This window comes from Sycon ciliatum, chromosome 13, assembly GCF_964019385.1.
Source record: "Sycon ciliatum chromosome 13, ocSycCili1.1, whole genome shotgun sequence".
Lineage (NCBI taxonomy): Eukaryota > Metazoa > Porifera > Calcarea > Leucosolenida > Sycettidae > Sycon > Sycon ciliatum.
Window position 1 is genome coordinate 8,877,580 of NC_088655.1, and position 27,966 is coordinate 8,905,545.

Below are 27,966 nucleotides of genomic sequence, written 5' to 3' on the forward strand. Positions count from 1 at the left end.
TGCATTGATCTCAAGTGTAAGTGATTCCACTTGGGCATGGTGCCTCTTTGTGAGTGCGGGCAATTGAGCAACACCATGTTGAAAATTGATCCAATTTGATTTCTAATTTTTCTAAGCACTCGCAGACTCCATTTCAGCCACTCACACATTACAGGGTACCTCACTTCAAACTCTTCAACTACGGTCTCTTCGCAACATAAGTTCACTTCACTTCCAAAAATAATAATATTAGATATAAATGGAATTGACCAATTTTCGGGCATGGCCCATCTTCAGGGTGAAAAACCTTTCAACTAAAGCCACAAAAACCTTATTTTGAAGAACATTGCAGAAAGGCCAAAGCGCAAGCGCTGGAGACGCCATGGGGAGAACACTATGCAAAACACCACCCACAACAAGCAATCACATCTACACCCATCACCAACGCATTAATTCTCGCCAAGCAGCCGTCCCTTGTGAATCGTCGAATACGTGAAGCAATGTTCATTCGTGATAGACGTCCAAGTGTTAACGGGGATCGTGGCTGGAAACTGCTGGACACAGTGTGAAATTATTGTGTTAGATGTTGGTGTTGTAAATTGTGGTAGACTGTGATGTTGCACGATAAGATTTTGATGTTTATGTGTGCTAGCTGATTATTATAGTGCTTAGCAAATATTTGTCGTCATCTTTGTCTTCACACCCATGGATCCAGCTACATTGCATACTTTGCATTCTAATCTCCATGTCGGACTAACACATATTCACACTTACAGACACAGATTTCCACTTGTCTCCTTCGCTCCTTCCCTTTCTACCAACACACTTCACCATTGCTGCTGGTAACCGCACTTCTCGTGCTTTCCCTTCCTTTCGCCAGACAGCTTTCCCCATTGCTGCTACCCTCCATACATACAAACATTTCCAGCACTACCGCACCACACAGCATATCTACTTGTTTCAGTTTTTGTTGGCTTTAGTTGAATGGTTTTTCACCCTGAAGATGGGCCATGCCCGAAATTTGGTGCATTCCATTTATATCTAATATTATTTATTATTTCCATTTATATCTACTACGTAGTAATATTATTTATTATTATTATTTTTGGAAGTGAAGTGAACTTATGCAGCGTAGAGACCGTAGTTGGAGAGTTTGAAGTGATGAACCCTGTATTGATTTCTAATCGGAAGTTGGTTGGTGAGCCAATATAGTTAGGATAAAGAAAGGTAAAAAGGACAAAAATGTTACACGAGTTATGACTAACTGTCCACCAACGTAACCAGATCTTATACAGTCAGTAGGTTGTTAGTTTGCACCTTGGAGAAGTGTTGGAGCTAGGTGTCAGGTCGCCCAATGTCTCAGTACTCCTTTGTCAGTTTTGTGCCATTTTGTCGCACTTGCTGACTGTATAATATCTAGTTACGTTGGGGGACAGTTTGTCATAACTCGTAACATTTTTGTCCTTTGATTTCTAATCGTTCGACAATGCACTCGAAGCTTACCAGGAAGTCTTGTACCTCATTCGGGGCATGTGCCAGGCAATAAACCGGTCCGCATCGTGCTGCTCATGTTGCAGATTTCGCAATATGCATTGAAGTTGTATTTCTCGCCGGCCGAGCGCAGCGAGATAGGCGAGAAATGTTTTCTCGCGAAACATTTCCAGCTGCAAATATGGCATCTGGTGTGTTCTTTATTGTCGCTTCTTTTCCTGACTTCTTCAGCAGTTTTGAGTCTCACCAGTGTCCCTGCCCTCCCACCCTTCATTTCTGTGCATATTATCATTGCTGGCTTTTTTATCACTTTTTGCCGTGATGTGCTTGCCATGCCTACATTATGCCTAATCGCCATTGGGGATATACTCCCGTTTTTTCCCTCACAAATGCGTCCGTCTGGGAGAGGTTTTTTTCCAAGCTGGCTCGGTCCAGGAAAATTAATCTGACGGTCCCAAGTGGTTCTGGACCATGGCCTATTTCTGCTATCCACTGACACCCCTATTCTATGTGAGACGCACTGTTCTCAGTCCTTGCTTCCATACCTCACTCGTTATCCGGTTTACAGCTGGCTGCGGCCAACTACCCTTAATTTTGTGTGTTGTCGCTATTGCTGTCTATGTGTATGTGCCAGTATATGTGGAGCGAGAAGCGAGCAGCTCACGGAAATCAGTTGCACCGGTAGGGTGACCGTATCCATTTTCAACTTACCAGTATCACTATTGGCGTCTGACTCTTCATTGACTGACCCAGACGCTCCTCGTTCCGTCGAGGCAATGGGGTTTTGGCACCAAATTTTCATGTCGTGACTCGCAACATCATTGCATCTCCAACCAACGGACATGAACTAAATTAGAGAGGGTCCAGAGTACGATTTTTCGTGTCAAAATTCGTAGAGGCGCTACGGACTTTTTATAAGTCGTTTTCGAGCAGTAAAATGCACCGCAGTACGGAACTTATGTGTTTGCCGGCATTGCCTAGGTTACGATAGCAAACACGTCATATCCCCACTCTTTGCATTTTAATTTGAAAATTTGTACCGAAATCAAAACTTCTCGCGGAAAATCGATGTTTCTCGCACCCCATTTGTACACAAAAATCTTTCTGCATTCGATGACGCAAAATCTCCATACGAAACATGGTACCATGTTTCGTATGAAAGCCAGTCCACATGGATTCTCCGTGCCGATCGTCTGAAGTACGGCTGGAAAATATCCGTAGCGTCCATACGGAGTTTGGCACGGAAAATCATACCCGGAACATATCTATTAATTTGTTGTTGTTGTTTATTTTACTTCGCAGATTCTTACGGGCAAGTTGCCCAATAACAAGAAAGCGAAGGCAAAGAAAGTAATAATACTAATAAAAGAAATAACCGGGGGCAGCAGAAAATGAATAATAGCTTTAAGAACTCAGATGGTGAGCCAAGGAACAAATTTACAAACAACGTTTCTTCATTTATGATTAGGAAAGTTTCTTTCTCAATAAAGATCCAAATGGAACGGAAACAGGGCAGCTGCATCTACAGGCATCTGTGCACAAAGATCATGCATTAAAATGGCGACCACAACTTTGACGTGGAATGGTGGAAAAAGGAACTAGTGAAGCGACAAAATAGAAACGCAGAAGAAGTAGCAGTAAGGAGAGCGAATCGCTAAAGTGCACTGGCCTACAGCTAAAGTGCACTAGCCTACAGCTCAAGTACACTAGCCTAGTACTGGCTGTAGTTAGTGATCACGTAGTCACGGAGGCAAGTGATCACGTGCACATATACATCATACCAATACGTTATCAGGGTCATGCATAACAAAAAAAGAAAGAAAGGAAAGTCACGCTCGAGCAAAACAAATCAAGAGCGCGTGACTTTACTCACGGTACGAAAACATAACGAAGAATTTGTTTCAGAACGAAATGCAAAGACTAGAGAAACGAAGACTACCTCCGAAGCTACTTTGAAGTGGAATGGAGTCAATCCTTAGAAATGAAGATAGGGAACCAGAATTCTGCTAACCCAAGCGTGGAATCAGCCACAATGTAAGAGAGAGTAAGAGAGCACAATCATAGTCATGGTATATACGAAAACACTAATGTTAATCATCGTCATGTAATGCAAAATAGAAATGAGTTATTCCGAATTTATTTTTATGTATTTTATTGCTACGTTCGCGACAAAGGTTTGTGGGAGATTGAGGGCCTGCTAACAAATCCGAGAGCGGCTCAAGAATGCATGCACAATCCGGGATGAAGCGTCGGTAGAGATTTACTAAACCCAGAAAGCGAGGTAGAGAGCAGAGTGAGTGTCTGGAGCAGGGTAGTCCACCATGGCCTTGACCTTCTCTGCCAGTGCCTCAATGCCACCGCCGGCAGTGGCTTTGACATTGTGACCCAGGAATGTCACGGAGGGCTGCATGAAGACACACTTGCTTGCAATGATCACCAGACCATACTCTGCCAAGTGATGGAAGATGGTCTTCAGATGCTTGAGGTGTTCTGCTGTCGAGCGACTCACTACCAGTAGAATGTAGACAGTTGACAGTCAAGCCAGGAACGAATAGAGGCCACCGCTGGGCAGGGCAGCTTCAAGATGACGCCTCACCATGTTTCAACACTGTACCAAGGAAAAATAACAAGAGAGAGAGAGAGAAAGCCGGAGAGAGAGAGAGGGGGGGGAAGAGAGCAGAGAGGGTAAGAGACACACCAACAGGCCGACAGATATGGTATTCTGCAATAAAAAGACAGGCAGAGACAGAGGGGGGGGATTTTAGAAGGGAAAACTGTTTCATCTCCAAATTAAGTTCCCGCCCTCTATTCGAAATCTATAATTTTGCCAGTTCAAGTAATCCTTGGAAGCAGAAGAGTTTTTCCCAGCCGTGGTGCGACTCACTGTGAATTGGAAACTTGTGGTCTGGCTTGAGAAAACATGGTTGTGGCAAATGGGATTTTGGCTTTGACCTCTGGTGGCTCTCATCTATCCTCCCCCCTGTTGAGGAGCTGCATCTGACCGCTGTTCATGGGTGTTGGGGTCCTACGGAAGCGCAGGGTTGTAGTGAAAGGGGGGAGGGGTAGGGGGACACAGCCCCCCCCCCCTCCCCACCTACTCTGTTTGCTCACGCTTCAGTGAAAAAGTGCTGCCCGTCCTCATTATCCGATTTTTGTGTTTCTTCATGCCATTCAATGAAAATGCAGCCGATTGTCAGTACTACATTTGTACAGGGTTCATAAAGGCACATCTGTCTGGGGTGAAGTCAAGCGTTCGATTCGTACGTTACATTTCGCGTTGCAAGACAGTTATTTGGAAAATGGGAAAATCGGTTACGGGGTAACTGTTTTCCCTGCCCCCCCCCCTCCCCCCTCCCCCTCCTCTCTACTATTTTGACCTGGCTATAACAAAAAGGCGGTTCAATGCTGAGACGACAAGCTAAGGTGCAGGCAGGATCCCAACACAGACCGTTCATCACTTTCTCAAACAAACTTGACCACCGGTGACAACCCCCCCCCCCCCCCCATCACCCTATCCCTTCTCCCTGGCCCCGACCCGGACCATGTCACCAAAATACCGTATAACAATGATATGAGTCACTCTTGGTTAACTCACTGGAATGTTGTCTCAATCCTTTTCTTCTTTTCGGGATTCAGGTCTAGCGCAATCTTCTTCAACTCGGCCAGGGTGATTTCACGCGTTGCAGCTTGGTCCACGGCCCACCTGATAACACCTTGCATATTATCCGGTATGTTAGTGGTGCCAAGGTCGTTTCTCACGATAAAGTCTTGCATGTCGTCTTTGAAATCGTTGCTGTATTCTGGGTCAATCAGTATTGCAACGGCTTGGGCAAAGTCCTCTGGACACACAGGAGAACAAGGAGGGAAGAGAAAGAAATACAGCATTTCTCAGAGACATGTCGGTAGCCTATTCACGTTCCCAATTCATGGCCTCACACCACAGCAAGTCTAAGCACAGGGACTACAAGTTACGTTATAATGTATATAGTCCGGTTCCAAGTCTTTATTTGGTACAGTAAAGAGGTGATAGGAACTTAGCAAGTAGCAAGTAGGAACAACTAAAATAACAACAAACAATGTAATGTATTTAGAGACACAAATATCTGGATGCGGATTATACTCCGGAAAATATGGTGCGTGTTTTGTCTTCGATTCTACATAGATAGGCAGCAACATACTTACCACGTTTAAGGCGGCTGATGCACCGTTCCATGCTTCGGCTGAACCTTCGAAAGTCAGAAATTTCTGACAAAACTTTCAGTCTGAAAGAGGACAACATGAAAAGACAACATGAAAAGGCGTCAGATGCCGCTTCTTTACGGATGGAGAGGAAAACTCAGATTCACCAATTACAGTTTATGGGCAAAGGTGAAAACCCATTTTCTGCATCAATGTTGCCCTGTTTTCCACAACTCGTGTTCCGAACTCACTGTGGTGTACAGCACAGTTGAAGCAATCCTCTTCAAGTCTGGACTTCATCATGATACATATACCTGTCATTGCACAATCATGGATAGAGAACTCACTCACTGGGCCGGCCTGACTCATTATGTTCGAAATGGTGCAGTACATTTCACTGAACTATACCAAGGACTGATTCAACGGTTCTATACTTCATTGTAGAGCAATGCATGAGTAGAACTTACAGTGGTGAAGTGGATAGGAAAGTACAACAACTTCCATCAGCAGCGTGATGCTCATGGCCTGATACATTCAACAGGAAAGAACAGAAAACAGAATATAAAAACTATCCATGTCTCTGTGCAGACAAATTTGATTATCGGAATGGGTATAAATTATAAACTCATTTCATAAAAGGTAAGCATAACACACATTCCCAACCAGTCATGTATTCACTATCCACAGAGACAATGACTCTTTTTTTTTCGTACAGAATCTCCTGCAAACTGAAGTTCTCTTTGAGACCTGAGCAAGCTCATAGATCAAATGAGCCTCTAGATGCAAAAAGGCGGCTTCTGTCATTTTTGAGCATTTTGAGTGATATATACCCTGGCATTACTGTATCCCAGCAGATCACTTTGTAAAAACACCTAGGTCTAAAATTGTCATGTTTCACAGAGTTATAGATGTTTCAAAAAGTGAGTTATACATGTACATCACTTTATGCGGAAACACACACAACTTTAAAATGCCATTTTTCTCAGTACTGCGTGAAACGACATAAGCGTGGATGTTCCCAAGTTGTACTTATTGTACTGTTGAGATACCCAATTCAAATAAATCAATACAATATGTAAGAAAAGTAAATTATCGTGTCCGTTCCCGAAGGGAGCTCACGACGGCCGCTAACACCCGCTAACAATCAATACAATACAAAACAAAAATAGAAAAAACCTCTTTTTCGGATCTCGAGGCTCAAGTTGTGTTGCAAGACAGTGTGAAGTAGACATTTGCACACAAGTAAACTAACACTAGCATACAGGGAGCACACATGGTGTATTGAGCACATTCAATTTTACCAGCATCAGCTTGGCGAGCAGCAGTGGACTGACTGGCTTGATCAGAGTGTGACTGGCTGGCGGAAGGAACGCTCTCTGCCGAGTCTGATTGAACAGTAGAGAAAGTGAATTAAGAAACTATCCATGTCTCTGTGCAGAAATATTCGATTATAGGAATGTGTATCAAATCCTAAAGGTAGGCATAACACACATACCCAACCAGTCATGTGTTCATTATCCACAGAGAAAAGTATTCTTTTTTTCGTATAGTATCTCATGCAAACAGAAGTTCTCTTTGAGACCTGAGCAAGCCTATAGATCAAATTGTGTTGCAAGATAGTGTGAAGTAGACATTTGCACACAAGTAAACTAGCACTAGCATACAAGGAGCACACATGGTGTATTGAGCACATTCAACCTTAAATAAGCGACGAGGAGATAATAGCTTTCCCTGATGAGTGTGTCATGAAAAATGATTAGGAAATTTTGCATTTTGATTCATCATATTATTCTCTTTTTTTTGTTTCGTAACGTCCGCCTTACTAATACTATTCTTGACTTGTTTTATCGGCTGAACGCGTCCTTATCGACATCAATTTTTTAAGTTGTGCATTCGCCTCATAATGCATGCTGCCAGAACACTCTGGTTGACTTTGCTATGAATGAAGCCACAGTTTTCACATCTGACATTAACGAGATTGCCTCAATACTTCTACACCTAGGTACCTGACAATAACGAGATTGCTTCAACACTTCTGCACCTAGATACCTGCCAATAACGAGATTTCTACAACTAGGTACCTGGCGTGGTATTTGCATTCACGGTGCTTGCAATGCTTTTCTTTTCTCCAGCATATTTCAAGACAAGATGTTTTGTTTTTTCACGGCTGAGCGTAGCGAAAGAGTGCAAAAAACGTATTTTTCACTCACAAATATTTTCGTGCATTTGCTCTTGTTCTGCGCAACTCCGTTGAACCTGCCATCGTGGTCTTTGTTTTTCCTCGTGGTAGTTGAAGTTGCCCGCCCACCCACCCTGGTTTCATGGGAGTCGTCCGCTGTTCTTCTTGACAATCTATGCCTATGTGTGTGGCTTATGATTATGACATACACCAGTTATTGCATACCATTTCTTGCTATCTCTATTCTTGGGTCTGACTGGCAGCGGGGCAGGAATTAATGAAGTAGAAAGGTTTTTGGGCCGAAAGGCGTGTTTTTCCTCTAGCCCGGTTGAGCGGTCGCGGCTAGGAATGTAGGGAGTCATTGTTTTTCAGGCGCTCCCCTGCTGCCCAGTCACCCATGCTCACCACTGGCCATGCTGTTTCACTTGATTTCACGGCCTTTTCTCCCGCTTGCTGGCGGTTCTTTGATGGATTTAGATGTTTTTCGGCTGTTTATCTATTATGTGGCTGCGAGTGTGGTTTTTTGCTTCTACTCATTTCTGGAAAACCACCACGGTGGTGAGTGTGATTGCTCTGGTAGACCACTACCCCATGTACTGAACAGTCGCTTTGTGAGTGAAAAGATACAGTTTGTTTTACATCACCAGGCATACACATAATTATGGGATAGGTGTGCAATGAGATTGGTGATCTGTCTACTCATGATTAGTCACAGACTGTTAATCCACACACTTGTGATAAGTCACGCACTATTGACTCATCCACTCAACATAAGCCAAGCACTTTCGAAGCCCGGACGTTTAAAAAAATAATTTCTGGACAGGCAAGCGCAGCGAGGTAGGCAAGAAAATATTTCTCGGGCAATATATTTCGGTTGCAACTATGGCATCTGATGACTTTTTTTATCGTTGTTTCTTTTCCTGGCTTCCTCAATCAGGTTTGAATCTCATCAGTATCCCTGCCCTTCCAACCTTCATTTCTATGCACATAAATATTGCTTTTCAAACTTTTCCTATGATGTGATTTGCCTGCTTACATGATGCCATACAATCACCATTGGGGACATGCACCTGGTTTTTACCCTCACTGTGCTTCGGCGCGAGGATTTTTTCCGCCTGGCGTGGTCCATGAAAATTAATCTGACCGTCCCACATGTTTCAAGAAGCAGTGCTGTTCTGCATTGTGACCCATCCTTGCAATCCTCGTGCATACTGTCTTCTTTCAATTTAAACAATTCTGTTCTCAGTCAGTATTTCTAGACTTCTCTCGTCATCCGGTTCACATCTATCTGCGGTCAACTGTCCTTCAATTAGTGTGCTGTTCCTATTTATGAATATGTCTGTCTCTAAAACAGAGAGGTTCCAGGCTGTCCAAGAGAGTGCTCAATACCGAGAGGCAGAGCCGGTTCAGACAATAAAAGGACAAAGATAGTATTTTAACTCTGAGTTTCACGCACTAAGCGATCATCAGAAAACAGTTACTATTGCCTGTATGTCTGTCTATATGTAATATATATTATTAATAGACTTATGCCTCTCCATATTCACCCTATCATCCCTACAGCTCAACAAACGAGTCACGGTGGTCATACATGTACATGTACGCAGAACTAACGTAAGTCGTTTTTACTTCACTACCGACTGGCATTGTCTTGAATGAATCGGAGAGCGATGACTGTGTTGTTGACAGAATCTTGTTCAAGTTTGTTAGGACAGATCGTGGACACGTACTGGTGCCTGTGGCGCGGGACGCAACGACCTTGGAGAACACGCTCGAGCCAATCACCTTGGAGAACACGCTCGAGCCGATCACCTTGGAGAGCACGCTCGAGCCAATCACCTTGGAGAACACGCTGGTGCCAATCACCTTGGAGAACACGCTGGAGCCAATCACCTTGGAGAGCACGCTTGTGATTTACGTGAGCCAATCATCGTCCGTTTCGATGAGAAGATTTGACCAATCTGTAAGCATCATTCTCGGGAGTCAGTTAATAGACAGCAATCTAAGCGATTGTGCCCTCCCATATTTTCTTTTCAGGCAGCGCACCGGAGCTGTTGTGTGCCCTAGAAAAGTTCTACGCCAACGTCCATAATCAGAACATTTCTGAGTACAAACGAAATTCCTTGCTTGCCACTCGATCCTCAATCCATGGACATGCCGAGCGTAAAAAACATTGTTTGCTCGCTGGCTGATGACTTGTCACCACCTGGTCACATGCCGATTTAATTTGTACTCAGAAAAGTCCTGTGTGCGGAAGTTAGCGTAGAAATTTTCTACGGCACTCGCCATCTCCGGTGCGCTGACTGAAGAGAAATTAAGCTCAGCATCGAGTACTGCTCTCTTTACAGTACGTATCGAAAAGTGGTGAATATAAGCGGTGAATATCTAGCAATATCCACCACTTATGTAGATGGCCAATTGCATGAGGGTGAGTATGGAATGAAGTATAAGCCAGTGTATGTAGAGCAAGAAGGTATGTATTTTTGTATGTTTTCGTGTATGTATATAGCATATAGACACACTAAGACAACAATCGTAACAGCACTCAAATTGAAGGGCAGTTGAGTGCAGATAGATGAGAACAGGATAAAGAGAGCAGTATTATGTTAAACGGAAAAAACGCACCTGTTTGTTCAGAGAGCTCCGCTTCATTCTCCTCGTACAGGTTTGCAATGCGTTCGTCCGTTGACCACATGCCATGGCTGTAGATACACACGCACACGCACACACACACGCACACGCACACGCACACGCACACACACACACACACACACACACACACACACACACACACCTGGTCCTGGTCCTGGTAAACACTGCCATTATGGTCACGTTTTCCCACTACGGGGCCGACAATATAGAACGACGAGCGGGACCATGTTCGAGAGAGCCATCTCCAGCAGCTATGGATCTGGCTTATCATCGGAAACGATTCCTCTCACGGCTTCCGCTAGAACTGGTCCATCACTCTCCACAACAGAGCGAGCATTCCATGAGCCAACGCTCAGCACACACACACACACACACACACACACATACACACACACACACACACACACACACACACACACACACACACACAAATACACTCACACACACACACACACACACACACACACATACATACAAACTCACGAACACATTCAAAACGAACAAACATGGAACAATTCTAACCATTTGATGACATAATTCGATACTTGCACACACACATGTAGATGCCCACATTACTGGCCGCACTCCTGCACACATTCCTGCTCATACTCTTGCCTACGCCCAAACTCCTGCCCACACTCCTGTCTGCACACTTTGCCCACGTTGCCCTTGCCCACACTCCCGGCCCACTCTCCCTGCCCACACTTCTCTGCCCACACTCCCCCACCCACACTCCCCCTGCCCACACTCCCTGCCCACACTCGCTGCCCACACTACTCTGCCCACACTCCACCTGCCCACACTCCCTGCCCACACTCCCTGCCCACCCTTCTCTGCCCACATTTCTCTGCCCATACTCCTCTGTCCACACTCCCCTGTCCACACTTCCCTGCCCACACTCCCTACCCACACTCCCCTGCCCACACTCCCCTGCCCACACTTCTCTGCCCACACTCCCCTGCCCACACTCCCCTGCCCACACTCCCCTGCTCACACTCCCCTGCCCACACTCCCCTGCCCACACTCCCCTGCCCACACTCCCCTGCCCACACTCCCCTGCCCACACTCCCCTGCCCACACTCCCCTGCCAACACTCCCCTGCCCACACTTCTCTGCCCACACTCCCCTGCCCACACTCCCCTGCCCACACTCCCCTGCCCACACTTCTCTGCCCACACTCCCTGCCCACACTCCCCTGCCCACACTCCCCTGCCCACACTCTCCTGCCCACACTCCCCTGCCCAACACTCCCCTGCCCACACTCCCCTGCCCACACTCCCTACCCACACTCCCTACCCACACTCCCCTGCCCACACTCCCCTGCCCACACTCCCCTGCCCACACTCCCCTGCCCACACTCCCTGTCCACACTCCCCTGGCCACACTCCCCTGCCCAAACTCCCCTGCCCACACTCCCCTGCCCACACTCCCTGCCCACACTCCCCTGCCCACACTCCCCTGTCCACACTCCCCTGCCCACACTCCCCTGCCCACACTCCCTGCCCACACTCCCCTGCCCACACTCCCCTGCCCACACTCCCCTGCCCACACTCCCCTGCCCACACTCCCCTGCCCACACTCCCCCGCCCACACTCCCCTGCCCACACTCCCCTGCCCACACTCCCCTGCCCACACTCCCCTACCCACACTCCCCTGCCCACACTCCCCTGCCCACACTCCCCTGCCCACACTTCTCTACCATGGCTCCAGGTTCACGGATATGTATTTACTGGCTGACATTATGCCATCCGTGGTTAGTGCACCCACGCAGTCACTGGCCACAGTGTGAGCGGACCTAGCTTCCCCAGGAGACCCCCTTTCAGAAGAACAGTGTACACTCTGCCCACACTCCCCTGCCAACACTTCTCTGCACATTCAGACCCATGCCCACACTCCTAACCACCTTCATACTCCTCCCCTCACTTCTCTGCTGGCATTCTTGATGACACCCCTGGCCTCACTCCTGCCGGCACTCCATCAGACACTCCCTCCCGCGCTGCTAAGTCCTGCCCGCCCTTCTCAGTCCTGCCTGCCCTCCTCAGTCCTGCCCGCCCTCCTCAGTCCTGCCCGCCCTCCTCAGTCCTGCCCGCCCTCCTCAGTCCTGCCCGCCCTCCTCCTCAGTCCTGCCCGCCCTCCTCCTCAGTCCTGCCCGCCCTCCTCCTCAGTCCTGTCTGCACTACTGCACAACTGCCTACAGTACTGTAGGCAGTTGTGTAGGCAGTACTGCCTACACAACTGCCTACACAACTGCCTTCAGTCCTCAGTGCTGCCTGCACTACTTCCCGAATAACTGCCAACAATTCTACCCACACTACTGCCTACACTACTGCCTACACAACTGCCTACACTTCTGCCTACATGCCTACACTACTGCCTACAATTCTGCCCCCAGGTCTCTTCACGCACTTTACCTGACACCAGGCTTTAGGCATGCACTCACCACAATATGCTGAATTGATAATTTTCAAAACATGTCATTAATTAAGCGAGCAGTGTAAGGAAATTATTGCCACTGCCTACTGACCAGTACTTTGGCCGAGTGGTTGTGGGCTTGCCTGCGAATCCCAAGGTTCTGAGTTCAAGACCAGTGCTGACACCAGTGAGCGTGTACTCTGCTAACAAATGCTGTGATGCAAGTGTGAACCACTTTACATGCAGTTAACTGCTCTGACAACCACTGTTAACTGGCTACTCACTACACTGTATTCGTAGTGAGGGTAACATAGATGCAGCTAACGAGGTTTGCACCTTGTCGGACATTGCTTGTGATACTTACTAAGTCACCCTCGCTGTCACGTGCTACATCTGCCACCCTGGTCTCTCAGGCATGGTGGTGGCCTTGTACAAGCGAAACCTCCTAAACTGGTTGTGTTTCTCAACACAATTGCATAGCCGGTTTTGTTGCGCATCTGCGATCTTTACTTTCTTCTGATAATGTACTTCAAATAGGGAAGGGTGTTTTAAAGAGGATCTGGGAACTACACAGCTCAATAAGACCTTTCTGGGTTCTAGGGATGACACCGCCACATCAAAAGACCACATCCGAACGACCACATGATAAGGCCACATGAAAAGACCACATGAAAATACCACATGAAAAGACAACATGCAAAGACCACATGAAAAGACCACATGAAAAGACAACATGAAAAGACAACATGAAAAGACCACATGCAAAGGCGGCAGATGCCGCTTCTTTACGGATGGAGAGGAAAATTCAGATCAACCAATTATAGTATATGGGCAAAGGTGAAAACCCACTCTTTCTGCATCAATGTTGCCCTGTTTTCCAGACCTCGTGTTCCCAACTCACTGTGGTGTACAGCACAGTTGAAGCAATCCTTTTCAAGTCAGGACTTGATCATGATACATACACCTGTCATTGCTCAATCATGGTCTGAGAACTCACTCACTGGGTCCGCCTGACTCATTATGTTGGAAATGGTGCAGTACATTTCACTGAACTATACCAAGGACTTATTCAACTGTTCTATACTTCATTGTAGAGCAATGCATGAGTAGAACTTACAGTGGTGAAGTGGATAGGAAAATTCCACAGCTTCCATGCTCAGCATGGCCTGATACATTCAACAGGAAAGAACAGAAAACTGAATTAAGAAACTATCCATGTCTCTGTGCAGAAATATTCGATTATAGGATTGTGTATCAAATCCTAAAGGTAGGCATAACACACATACCCAACCAGTCATGTGTTCATTATCCACAGAGGAAATTATTCTTTTTTTCGTATAGAATCCCATGCAAACTGAAGTTCTCTTTGAGACCTGAGCAAGCCCATAGATCAAGTTGTGTTGCAAGATAGTGTGAAGTAGACATTTGCACACAAGTAAACTAACACTAGCATACAAGGAGCACACATGGTGTATTGAGCACATTCAACTTTACCAGCATCATCTTGCCGAGCGGCAGTGGATGGACTGGCTTGATCAGAGTGTGACTGGCTGCTCGAAGGAGCGCTCTCTGACAAGTCTGGTGGAACAGTGGAGGAAGTAGCTCCGGCGGAGACCGGCTGGACGACTTGCACCCGACGCTTCCGGAATATGTCCGGGAAATCGGTGGCCAGCTGCAGTGCGGAGAGCAACAAGGATACAAACAAGCACCAAACATGGCTCTGATATCAACATCAGTTAGTGTCAATATCATCCACACCACTGAGAGTCAAATAAACAAGAAGAACACGGCTGAGAAAGCATTGTGAATTGTCAATGTGTGAATGGAAGGTGACAGATATTTTGTTGAGTAAAATGGTAGAACAACTTGCATACATCAACAGATAGGCAGAGAGAGGAGGGGGGGGGGAGAAGTACAGAGAGACTGAGAGAAAGAGAGAGGGGCAGACAGAGAGACAGAGAGACATAGAGACAGAGAGACTGAGAGAGAGATGGGGGAAAGAGAGAGAGAGAGAGAGAGAGAGAGAGAGAGAAAGAAAGAGAGAGACTAAGGGAGACTGGGAGAGACTAAGAGAGAGGGGCGTACGCAACAGGCCATCACACTCACCAGTTCTTCATGCTGCCGTAGCACGTTGCAGATCTTTGCAAAGCGCTGGGCGTTCGGTGATTTCACTAGCAGCTGGTGAAGCTTGGTTGAGGTGTGATGGTAGTCGGTAACTGCCCAGCTGTGGACCAATGCTGCTGCAGCGCGTAGATGATTACTGTGCCCACGTGATGAAGATGATGATGTAAGGCCCAGGCAGGTGGCCAGTGCAGGCAGGTCGGACTCACCAAGGCTTTCTCGGACGGACTCAAAGGACTGTGCAGAGAGCAGTGAAGCATGGTTGACCGGCCATTCGAGAAGAACCAGGCCACGATCGGCGTAACGGTGGCTAGTGGAGAGATGACCCTGTGTTTTTACGGATGATCGGACTTGCTCTGCATCGTACACAGCGAAATCAAACTTGGCGCTTGGCTCGTCGAGGTGCTGACGAATGGAAGCAGAGCTGAGGATGCTCGTGGAGTAATTAGTGCCCGGACTATACTGTGCTGCGAGCCTCTCAAACACCATGCGCAACAGAGCCAGCAGACAATAGCCATCTAGCGTATCTTCAACAGGCGCATGGACAACAGCGACAGCTTGGCGCAGGCTGTGCGTGACGGAGATGCAACCACGGGCTTTGGAATGGACTGGAGCCACTACCACCAGATTCTTCCAGAGCTCAGCAGGAATGCCGTGAAGCTCGTGGAAATAGGCGTACAGCTCTGTCTGTAGCCGGATAACAAGAGCAGTGGAGAAGCAGTGCTGAGTCGTGAAGGAGACTCCTGCGCACGCTGACTGAGATGATGAATCTTTCTTAGCCAGCGAGCCGAGGCAGTTGTCAGCGGTCGGAAGACGGCTGGGTGCCAGGATCCTTCCTTTCTCCTGCAGCAACACACCGAGTTGTATTACCATCTCCAGCAGCAGAAGGCCATGACCTTCTGCTCCCTCGCAGCTGTCAAGCTTGGCCAGGACTTGTTTGACCTGTGCAACACCATCTTTGAAGTGCAGTATAACTTTATCGTCAAGCCCAGGTGGTGCGAAAATGAGACCAATGACCGTGGAGAGCAACCAGTTGGGTCGGTTAACAATGATGTCGTCCAGCTCAGGTGATGAGAAAGAAACAATCTAGAAACAAAAACACGATATGCAAACCCATACACACAGCAACACACATAGTTGTAAGCCGACGCACGGTACATGTCCAAACATGGATGCACACACCTTCCACACGCATGCGCAGATAGAAGGATATTAAAAAGGCCAAATACCTCCAAAATAAAACAAAATAAAGCAAGTCAACCAGCCAATCCTCGACGCGTCATGACAGCACACTTCGCCTGACCCCACATTGAGTGGCAATGAGAAACTGTTAAATGAACCATCCTAAGTTTTAAAGAATTGGATGTAAGGGAAACGGGTACAGATGCCCTGGCTTGAGTTGCGCGGAAATCAGTGCCGTATCCTCTTCTCCACATATTTTGCCAGGGCATACCTGTCCAAATTTTGTAAACCTGGCTGAATTTCTATTTCCCTGTTCCTGGGCTTTTCTGCCCTCAAATGTGGCATCGAGTAATTGCACGGGTCACACAGCTCAGGATGAACTGTTGTTTTCACAACGATATGCGGGAGACACTAAAAATGTAGGGTGCCAATTTCCAATAAATCGGGGAAAACCACAAGTTGACCGATACTATACATATGTACATGACTATGCAGAGCTCACTGACTTGTCAGTTTGAGCACTCTGGCAAGGTATGTTCGGGCCTGATTGGAAATTTTTATTTCCATTGCTATCAGGTTCGGCCTCATTTCCTCTGTGCTGCGCTGATGAGTTCACAAAGAACGAAACAGCATGCTGTCCGCAGATCGAGTATGTACATGACTACATATACATGCATGCAATTTTCATCATCCAGCATAGCAAGCTGCGTTCCTTTCATAGGGACTGGAGGGTGTCCGAGTAAGAAATGAGCGATGTTCATTTCAGGGATGATAAAACACTTTTGCTACGACCCCTTAGAGATGTACATGAGGTACATGACATACATCATAACATGAAAATACTAAGTCTTCTACTGCATGTAAATTGAAATTACTCAATCTGCAGAGTATGTACATACCAGCCCATACGCATTGAGGATCTTGCGATATCGACGGATTTGTTCGGTGTTGATGCTGTCTGCATCGTCATCATACTCTACGTGGCTAGCAGCACAAAGCTGTCGACAGAACTCCAGATTTTTTGAGAATGGCTCTCGGATGTTGTCATGCAGTTGTGCCAGTACTTCCTCTGCCTGCCCGAGCACTTTGGGTTGCTTGCAAGATTTCTGAACATGCACATCAACACAGTGGGTAAAGTACTCTCTGTTCACAAACATGATTAAACCTTTTATCTTCAATGACGTATGTATACGTCACTGAGAACAAACCCAATCCAGTAATTGTTATGGAGGATCACGAGATCCGCCGAATACGCTATCGGCAATCCACAACAACAAGGCCTCGGAGTGATGGAGAACGCTCCTTCTATTCAGTTTGGAACTGCCTATAATGCCCCTGTAGACACTCATACAACACACGCCTTTCGATAGGTGTTGTTCTTCGATCTTTTCACACAAGTACAAAAAATAAACGTAACACCGACTCTAGCAACTGCAAGAAAACTGAATGCTTCATCGCATCATCATCATCTGATAGAATAATGGGAGTGCAGCGATTCTTATGGTATGTTGAAAGCACACAGCCAGCACATCAGGAGCCAAACACAGCCGAAAGGAAACAATTGGAATAAACAATACAGTGAACAATTCCGCTGCACGGTTAACAAAGAATAACCGCACCTGACCGCTCAGACAATCACCGGGTGGTCACCGTCTGAGGCACGTCAATGCACAAAGGTAAAAACGGCCAATATTGCAGAAGTATTCAATATGGCAGGAAACTACTAACCAACTCTCCGTCCGTGTCCAAACACCTACATTTAGAAGCTACCTGGAATACTGTGGCTGTGCTATTATTAGAATACATACTGGATGACAATGCACAACAGAAACTAGCAGTGTCCTCCTGAACAGTAATGACGTACTTCCTCCGTAAGCAAAACTTCATTGCATATTTACAGTTCAGTATAAAGCATCCTATGGCTACAAACACACTTTGAAAAGTGGAAAACACAGCAGCATATGAGAGATTAGTTATTTACAGATGTCACACAGCTCGTTTCAAAGCAGTCCAGCTTCACTCTTCGTCAGAATTTGATAACGACTCACTCCATGATTACATCGAGTCTGCATCCTCGCTGACTTTCGTTTTTGTTCCGCAGCCTTTACAAGTTGCCAAAACACTGGAAATCGCCAAGTTCTTTGCCAGAACTGTGAGCTTGACGACCTCCACAGTGGCGCTGGTAGTTGTTGTCTCTGCCACTCTCCGGAATGCCGTGATGGAAAGAGGCATACAGACACAGCCAAACGCTCCTCATCTTGGCAACGGGGTATTCATGCCAACATGTTTCCACAGCTTGCAGAAGCTTATTTCTGGTTTCCTTCGTCACAAGTGACCAGTCTGCCTACAGGCTGTGGAAGAATACCAAGTCGTCGAAGTTGAGATTGGGACTTTGAGTCGGCTGAATGGCAACCCGAATGTCAAACCCTTTTGCTTTCCCTGCGCTGCTAACACACGTGCATTGATTTTGGCTGTGTGCGGACGTGCAACATCGTGCTGGTACGGCATGCAGTGGCTGGCCGGCTTGTTCGAGCAACGTATCTTTTAAACAGTTTCTCATTTTCGCACTTCGGTGTCGTCTGGGCCTGGCTGGGGTTGTATTCTGGTGCCGATTTTCGAAAGAACTCCACCCTTTTTGGAGGTTTAAAAGCCTGTCGGAACAATAGTCGGCACTGCGGCTACCCTATGTAGGGGTTAGATCACTGAAATGTTTGTCTATTGCTGACAAAAGAGACCATGAACAGAAGACAATAAACACAACGAAGTTTTGTGTAATCATCATGATCATCAACCTCTGCGTTGGCGAAAAAATAATACTAGTGAAATAAAAAATAATAATAATAAACGACATTATGCAGCTGTGTAAGCAGTAGATTCACAGTGTGACTGCCAGGCATCTCTGTCAGATGCCAATTGGCAATTCTTTTCGACTCTCTCGTACACACGACAACAACAACAACAACAATTACATTATTTTCACGCTTTAAAGTTAAACACATACACTTCGCGCATTCTCTGCGCTACAATTATGCCCCACCACATATACTCTCGCTGCATACTGCTAGCAGCGTGCAACCTTCGTATAATTTACGTCGCTCTCGTACTTGGCACTTGCCAACTCCGCGGACTGACCGCTGTCTCCATTCTCCCCTGTACAAGGCCCTTCATTACTTTAACCCTTTGCATGCTGAGCCTCTTTTCTCCAATCCACTGGCTTTCCAGCGCACTGATTCTCTTGGTGGAGTATGCACTCACAGCTCCGAACGAAATTTATTCTCATTTCACTCCACCTTGATGGATTTTCATCGTCCTGGGTTCGTTGGAAAGATCAGGACCAAGCGAATACATCATGGCAGCTCTCAGCTCCATAGACACATCAGGGCTACTTCCACGTCCTCTCCAAACTACTGCACCGTGCCTCGAAACGGCACAACAACTCAATTTCACATTCTTGTTCGGCTTCTTGCCCAAATTCAACAGATTTTCACAATTCAAACTGCGCTGCAAAGCTCAGATCCAAGCGCTTCATTTGATGTCCATCACGCATGCGCCGTGCCAAAGGGAAATCCCCTGACACGCTCCTCAACAAAAAGAAGTCATGGACAAAATATTCGCGTTCACTCTGTGCCGTGATTTCCGTGTTCATCTTGTCGCCGCTCAATGAATTCTTATCCTATCGCAAAGAACTTTATATCCCTGAAAGGATGAGGTCAAGACCTTTCCAACGGTGTATTGATTGTCGCGATGCGTTTATGTTAGACGAAGTTACGAAAGTTTGTACACTGGTCTATGCACTGGAATATATCGCGCGAATTTTTTGCGAGTTAACTCGTACGTAGTGGATCCGGTCATGCATAAAGTGCGAGTTAACTCGTACACAGCACGCAAAGGGTTAATCGCCTGCCCACCCAGCTTCGCGAAATCCCTTCTCGTACTCCCTTCAAATCCGAGATATCCCTGCTGTTGCACAACTCTGTATGCTCGTGTAGCGACCACCCCTGCCCGTACACTTAAGTACGCAACTCTGTATGCTCGTGTGGCGACCATCCCTGCCCGTACACTTAAGAACGCAACTCTATATGCTCGTGTGGCGACCACCCCTGCCCGTACACTTAAGTACGCAACTCTGTATGCTCGTGTGGCGACCACCCCTGCCCGTACACTTAAGTACGCAACTCTGTATGCTCGTGTGGCGACCACCCCTGCCCGTACACTTAAGTACGCAACTCTGTATGCTCGTGTAGCGACCACCCCTGCCCGTACACTTAAGTACACAACTCCGTATGCTCGTGTAGCGACCACCCCTGCCCGTACACTTAAGTACACAACTCTGTATGCTCGTGTGGCGACCACCCCTGCCCGTACACTTAAGTACGCAACTCTGTATGCTCGTGTGGCGACCACCCCTGCCCGTACACTTAAGTACGCAACTCTGTATGCTCGTGTGGCGACCACCCCTGCCCGTACACTTAAGTACGCAACTCTGTATGCTCGTGTGGCGACCACCCCTGCCCGTACACTTAAGTACGCAACTGTGTATGCTCGTGTGGCGACCACCCCTGCCCGTACACTTAAGTACGCAACTCTGTATGCTCGTGTGGCGACCACCCCTGCCCGTACACTTAAGTACGCAACTCTGTATGCTCGTGTGGCGACCACCCCTGCCCGTACACTTAAGTACACAACTCTGTATGCTCGTGTGGCGACCACCCCTGCCCGTACACTTAAGTACACAACTCTGTATGCTCGTGTAGCGACCACCCCTGCCCGTACACTTAAGTACACAACTCTGTATGCTCGTGTGGCGACCACCCCTGCCCGTACACTTAAGTACACAACTCTGTATGCTCGTGTGGCGACCACCCCTGCCCGTACACTTAAGTACACAACTCTGTATGCTCGTGTGGCGACCACCCCTGCCCGTACACTTAAGTACGCAACTCTGTATGCTCGTGTGGCGACCACCCCTGCCCGTACACTTAAGTACGCAACTCTGTATGCTCGTGTGGCGACCACCCCTGCCCGTACACTTAAGTACACAACTCTGTATGCTCGTGTGGCGACCACCCCTGCCCGTACACTTAAGTACACAACTCTGTATGCTCGTGTAGCGACCACCCCTGCCCGTACACTTAAGTACACAACTCTGTATGCTCGTGTGGCGACCACCCCTGCCCGTACACTTAAGTACACAACTCTGTATGCTCGTGTGGCGACCACCCCTGCCCGGACACTTAAGTACACAACTCTGTATGCTCGTGTGGCGACCACCCCTGCCCGTACACTTAAGTACACAACTCTGTATGCTCGTGTGGCGACCACCCCTGCCCGTACACTTAAGTACGCAACTCTGTATGCTCGTGTGGCGACCACCCCTGCCCGTACACTTAAGTACGCAACTCTGTATGCTCGTGTGGCGGCCACCCCTGCCCGTACACTTAAGTACACAACTCTGTATGCTCGTGTGGCGACCACCCCTGCCCGTACACTTAAGTACACAACTCTGTATGCTCGTGTGGCGATCACCCCTGCCCGCACACTTAAGTACACAACTCTGTATGCTCGTGTGGCGATCACCCCTGCCCGTACACTTAAGTACACAACTCTGTATGCTCGTGTGGCGATCACCCCTGCCCGTACACTTAAGTACACAACTCTGTATGCTCGTGTGGCGATCACCCCTGCCCGTACACTTAAGTACACAACTCTGTATGCTCGTGTGGTGACCAGCCCTGCCCGTACACTTAAGTACACAACTCTGTATGCTCGTGTGGCGACCAGCCCTGCCCGTACACTTAAGTACACAACTCTGTATGCTCGTGTGGTGACCAGCCCTGCACGTACACTTAAGTTCACAACTCTGTATGCTCGTGTGGTGACCAGCCCTGCCCGTACACTTAAGTACACAACTCTGTATGCTCGTGTGGTGACCAGCCCTGCCCGTACACTTAAGTACACAACTCTGTATGCTCGTGTGGTGACCAGCCCTGCCCGTACACTTAAGTTCACAACTCTGTATGCTCGTGTGGTGACCAGCCCTGCCCGTACACTTAAGTACACAACTCTGTATGCTCGTGTGGTGACCAGCCCTGCCCGTACACTTAAGTACACAACTCTGTATGCTCGTGTGGTGACCAGCCCTGCCCGTACACTTAAGTTCACAACTCTGTATGCTCGTGTGGCGACCAGCCCTGCCCGTACACTTAAGTACACAACTCTGTATGCTCGTGTAGTGACCAGCCCTGCCCGTACACTTAAGTACGCAACTCTGTATGCTCGTGTAGTGACCAGCCCTGCCCGTACACTTTTAAGTTCACAACTCTGTATGCTCGTGTGGCGACCAGCCCTGCCCGTACACTTAAGTTCACAACTCTGTATGCTCGTGTGGCGACCAGCCCTGCCCGTACACTTAAGTACACAACTCTGCATGCTCGTGTAGTGACCAGCCCTGCCCGTACACTTAAGTACGCAAATCTGTATGCTCGTGTAGTGACCAGCCCTGCCCGTACACTTAAGTTCACAACTCTGTATGCTCGTGTGGCGACCACCCCTGCCCGTACACTTAAGTTCACAACTCTGTATGCTCGTGTGGCGACCATCCCTGCCCGTACACTTAAGTTCACAACTCTGTATGCTCGTGTGGCGACCACCCCTGCCCGTACACTTAAGTACGTAACTCTGTATGCTCGTGTGGCGACCAGCCCTGCCCGTACACTTAAGTAGTCATTAACCCCTAGGCCCTGCCCACCCAATTCTTCCTCACTCTTTCTCCTTTCTAACACTATTATCTCTTATTGGCCACTGGCTATCGTGAGAATAAAGATTTGAAACAGCAACAGAACTGCAGGGTCGCAGCAACAGCTGCTCCAATTCTTGCACCGCATGTGTATTTATATAACTATGCCATAGGCACACAGCATTTAAACATAATTATGGCAGACTGGTAGCCTGGTACACATCGCTTTAGCATAACAAAAGGAAAACAACGCAAGACAGAAAGCGATCCAAGCCATGGTACAGTGGATTTTTTTTTTTTTTTTTTTTTTTTTTACAATGATCACAGCTCACAGGCAAAGACAAAAAATTGCATAGTGGGAGCATAGTGATGGTGAGGCTTTTTGCCCTCAGCCGACCTGAGGTCTCGACGTCATGGGGACATAAAACGCACCAAAAAAAAAGAGAAGAAAAATGAAAGGAGTGACAGGTACATGATACGAAATGTTAGGAGGAGAGACAGTACATTAGAAGGAGGGGAATGATAAGACAGACAGTGCTAGGAGGAGAAGGAGAGAAAAGAAGAACAGACGTTATTGGGAAAAGTATGTGGAGCGGAATTTGGAAGTCATGGGGTGAGGCAGATATGATGCTGATGATCAGAGATGGTCATGTGCCCACGACCAGTCGTTGGTCTTCAAATAGCGGTTGGCTGCAACTTTGAAGTGTTGCAAGTTCTTGGTGCAGAAAGGACCAGAGAAGACTCCGGCGGGCAGCTGGTTCCAGACGGGGACAACTGCGTGAGGGTAGGCTCGACACAGGTTGTTTCGGGAACGGACTGGAAGTTCATTGGCCAGTTGGTGTGCGTGAGTATTACATCTCTGGAATGTACTACGGGTGGAGTGGACTGGTCGGTGTTGGGGCTGCTGGGGTGGCAGCATCCTCTGTAGAAGGGGATGCGCATCCGGACAATGCATCTTGTACAGGAGGCAAAGTGCTGCAACCATCCGACGAAGAGCAAGACTCGGCAGCCAACACATTGGGGCGATGGCACGGATGGCCCGAGCTTGCACACGGTCGAGTCTTGCAAGATGGGATGGGGCCGCTCCCATCCAGACAATAGGGCAGTACTCCATCACTGGGCGCACAAAAGCATTGTAGGCTTGGATGCAACCGGGCACGTCTAGGAGGTGGAAAGCCTTACGCAAAGCACCAAGTCGCTGTGTTGCCCAGAGGGCTACGGTACGAAGGTGGCGCCGGAAGGTAAGCTGACCATCGAAACTGATGCCCAAGATTTTGAGCTCCTCCTGTTCCGTCACATTTGATCCGTTGAAGTCAATCGGTGGCATGTCCCATTGGGTGCAGTGGAAACTGACGGTCAGTGCCTGGGATTTGGCTGGTTCAAATTTTATTTTCCATTCTTGACACCATATGAACTTCCAATAGAAATGCGTTCACCACGGCCTAGTGCACTGATTAATGAGAATTGCTGTCAGCGACAATGGTGGAGATGCTGAATAACCCCAAATGGGCAAATCTAAAGCCAATGTGCTACCTTTTAATACAGAATTATCTGAAATTGTCCCACACACGGAAACATGCTCGCCACATACACGCACTTCATGTGCATGCTGCAACTCCGCACTGTGCAGCCAGTGCGTACCGCACTCCCAGCACAGTCAAGAACTCTGGACTGTGCACTCGCGTTTCGAAAAGAACAACATTTCTTGTTTACTTCGTTGCTCTCATCCAACAAGAAATGAGGCATTTCTCATGCAGAGACATACCAGTCCACGAAACGATATTGTCAGCAAAGGAAATCTTCGGAGGACCACGCTTTCTCTTACCATCCACGACACCAAACATCACGTCACGTACAAGCTCTCAGCCAGATGGGCGGCATGTGTGCCCGAAATAGGTCAGTTTGCGTATCTTGACCCTGGCTAGCAGCTGTCTCTGTACTCCCAACTCCACCAGGATACTTTCATTTGTGCGCTTCTCCATCCAGGATACTCTGAGCAGACGTCGGTAGCACCACATTTCTGCTGCCTGTATTCGTCGTTCATCTGTCTCCCGAAGAGTCCAACTCTCAGCTCCATACAGTAGGACAGACCACACAAGGCATGCATTATCCGGATTTTCAGCTGTCGGTAGATGTTGTGGTCTTTCCAGATGTCAACTAACTGCAGCATCCGCTCTTTCGCCATGGCAATTCTTGACCAAATATCGAGGCTGCAATCACCGTTTGTTGTATTCCAAGATCCCAGATACTTGAAACTGCTCACCTCTGCAATTCGTTCTCCATCGACCACAAGTGGCGTTGAAGCAGTATCGTTTGCACCAGCAGTACAGGTTTCGATATGCACAGATTCAGTGCCAGGCCCTTCTCTCTTCCAGCGTCAGCATTGGCGAGGGTAGACACTTCCAGTGATGTATGTGCCCACAATCCCGTGTCATCTGCATATCGTAGGTTCGACAGCTGGCATCCTCCGATTCTCACACCGATACTGTCCACATCAGCAACACGCATAACACTCTCAGTGTACAGGCTAAATAGATGTGGGGACAAAATACAGCCCTGCCGAACACCCTTCTTGATGGCGAACTCCGGCGAATGCGAGCCATTCCATCTGATAACTCCTCTCATCCCCGTGTAAAGATTCTGGAGCAAACAAACTATATTATGGCAAAGGAAACCAAAATCCAAAAGGCAACAGAAAAGATGTAAGTGGTTAACTGTGTCAAAGGCTTTACGATAATCGATAAATACAATGGATATAGGATTCTGCCATTCAAGAGATTTTTCGATAACGATTTGTAGAACACAGAGCATATCTACAGTACTGCGACCAGCTCGAAAACCAGCCTGCTCATCTGGTAGCTCAGCCTTTATCTTCTTTTTCATACGATTCAAGATAATTGTCAGGAGGATTTTGCTTGCATGTGACATCAAAATAATGGTCCGATAGTGGGAACACTCCTTAGCTGATCCAGCTTTGGGTAGCACGCCGATTTCTTGACGTTTCCACGCTTTTGGCAATCTCCCTGTTTTCCAAATCTTCAACCAAAGTTTATGTAGGAGAACACAAACTGAGGATGCATGCTGAATCAGTTCCGCCACGATCCCATCAAGTCCAGGGGCTTTCCTCTTCTTCTTCAGGGACAATATGGCTCGCTCAACCTCAGCCAAGAGAGGCACAGGCTCAGGAGTAATCAGTGGCGATGGAAGCTCTTCCGCACCATTCTCCACCGAGGCCGAACACCCTTGATCTCCTGACAGCTGCCCAAATAGCTTCTGCCCATATTCACACCACCACAGCAATACATCTTCCCTCTCCGTCAGGGTCGTGGCATCAGCAGCATTGATACATGCTTGATTTGGGCGGAACGATGATTTTTTTAAATGGATTTAATGATGTTGAATACCTCTCGGACATCATGGTTCCTCCCAGAAGATTCAATGTGTTTACATTTATCCTCTAACCACTTTCTCCTGTCACAGCGAATCCTTCGGCGCACTTCTAGTTTCAGATCCTTGTATTCTTGGTCCTTACCGGTGCATCTGGCTATACGCTTTCTTTCTGCCAGAGCTATCACCTCCTCACTGATCCAGGGCTTGGGAGGCTTTTTCCTTCCTCTGCGCCCAACTACTTCCTCCGCAACCTCCGTAACTCCCGCTTGAATCTGATCCCACAACTCATCTGGTGTGTATTCCTGGTCCTGCAGCAAGCTGGAACGATTCTCAGTTGCCACTGAATACTTTTCCGAGACGTCAGGATTCCGCAGTCCCCCCACGTCGAACGGTCGCACAGCCATAGACTTGCAGCGAACCTTACGCAAATGTTTGGTGCTTCACTTCAATGTAACTAGATGGTGATCAGTGTCACATTCAGCACCAGGGCGAGCTCTGGAATCCAGCACACTTGAGAACCACGACTTGCTGATCATGACATAGTCGATTAGATTACGGGTGTGACCATCAGGAGATATCGATGTGTAGCGACTGCGCAGATTATGCTGAAAAGCTGTGTTACAAACGACCAAGCCATTAATCCTACAGAACTCTGCCAGCATGTCCCCACGTTCATTGCGCTGTCCAAGGCCATAGTCCCAAACACCGCTTTCAAAGTCTCTCTCAACTCCCAACTTGGCGTTGAAATCACCCATGACTACACATACCTGACGACTCTTCATGGCGTCCATGAAAGCTTGCAATTATTCTAGGGGTGAAACAATTATACCGAGTACTCGAGTACTCGCTCGGTTTTTTCAAAAATAATCGTACTCGGAATAAATCAGAGTACTCGTTCATACATGGTCCATGCATTTACTACAGAAATCTGCAGTTTCAGGGCAGCAGTCGACAGATGGTGATGTGCAGATTGTGTGGTGAACATTAAAATTTTGTTCACGAGTAGAGAGAGCCCAAATGACCCACCAACCAATATACCCGAGAAAAATGACTGCTACTCGGTTCAATCAGGGCTGTATCATGTTATTTTAATGCCCTTGGTGTGCAATGTTTAGGAGATGAAAAATACTCGAATATTCGAATATTCGATCGGAGAAAATCAGAGTACTCGAACTCGGGATCTCAGTGCCAACTTTCACCCCTAAATTTTTCATAGAAATCATCTATTTCCTCCGCCGAGCATGACGAGGTCGGCGCGTACACTTGAATGATGGTAATGGGGACAGGAGTTGCCTAGATGCGCACCACCAAGAAACGATTTGATACTGGAGTATTATGATAATAAGCTGTTCTTCACCGCTGCGCTCAGAACGACAGCCACTCCGCCAACCACCAACTTGTCACCGCTGGCGAAATGGCCTTCTCCTCTCCAACGCGTGTCACACAGACCAAGAACATCCAGCTTGAGTCGTTCCATTTCCTTCAGATCTAGCTTGCCCAGCTCTCGCAGAGTTCGAACATTCCATGTCCCAAACTGATATGCTCGTGAGTTTTTCCGTCCCTTTTTTTGTTGGTTTCCTCCAACTCCTTTGCTGACCGTTTCGTGGACCGGCTCTCTCAAAACTCTCTTCATGAAACAAAACAA

The 27,966-nt window shown here is 47.6% G+C and overlaps 1 protein-coding gene across 1 annotated transcript in view; it reads right to left on the minus strand.

The window, feature by feature from the left end:
* Nucleotides 1–2,743: 2,743 nt before the first annotated feature.
* LOC135829453 (uncharacterized) overlaps nucleotides 2,744–27,966 on the minus strand; it is a 47,901-nt gene continuing 22,678 nt past the window's right edge. Inside the window, exons 6-15 of the mRNA XM_065341858.1 lie at nucleotides 17,095–17,301; nucleotides 14,999–16,099; nucleotides 14,387–14,564; nucleotides 14,010–14,058; nucleotides 10,454–10,530; nucleotides 6,951–7,034; nucleotides 6,117–6,174; nucleotides 5,653–5,732; nucleotides 5,066–5,309; nucleotides 2,744–4,078 (exon numbers count right to left, since the gene is read on the minus strand). Of these exons, the coding sequence (XP_065197930.1) occupies nucleotides 4,063–4,078; nucleotides 5,066–5,309; nucleotides 5,653–5,732; nucleotides 6,117–6,174; nucleotides 6,951–7,034; nucleotides 10,454–10,530; nucleotides 14,010–14,058; nucleotides 14,387–14,564; nucleotides 14,999–16,099; nucleotides 17,095–17,301 (2,094 nt within the window). The 3' untranslated portion in view covers nucleotides 2,744–4,062. The remainder of the gene's footprint in view (nucleotides 4,079–5,065; nucleotides 5,310–5,652; nucleotides 5,733–6,116; nucleotides 6,175–6,950; nucleotides 7,035–10,453; nucleotides 10,531–14,009; nucleotides 14,059–14,386; nucleotides 14,565–14,998; nucleotides 16,100–17,094; nucleotides 17,302–27,966) is intronic.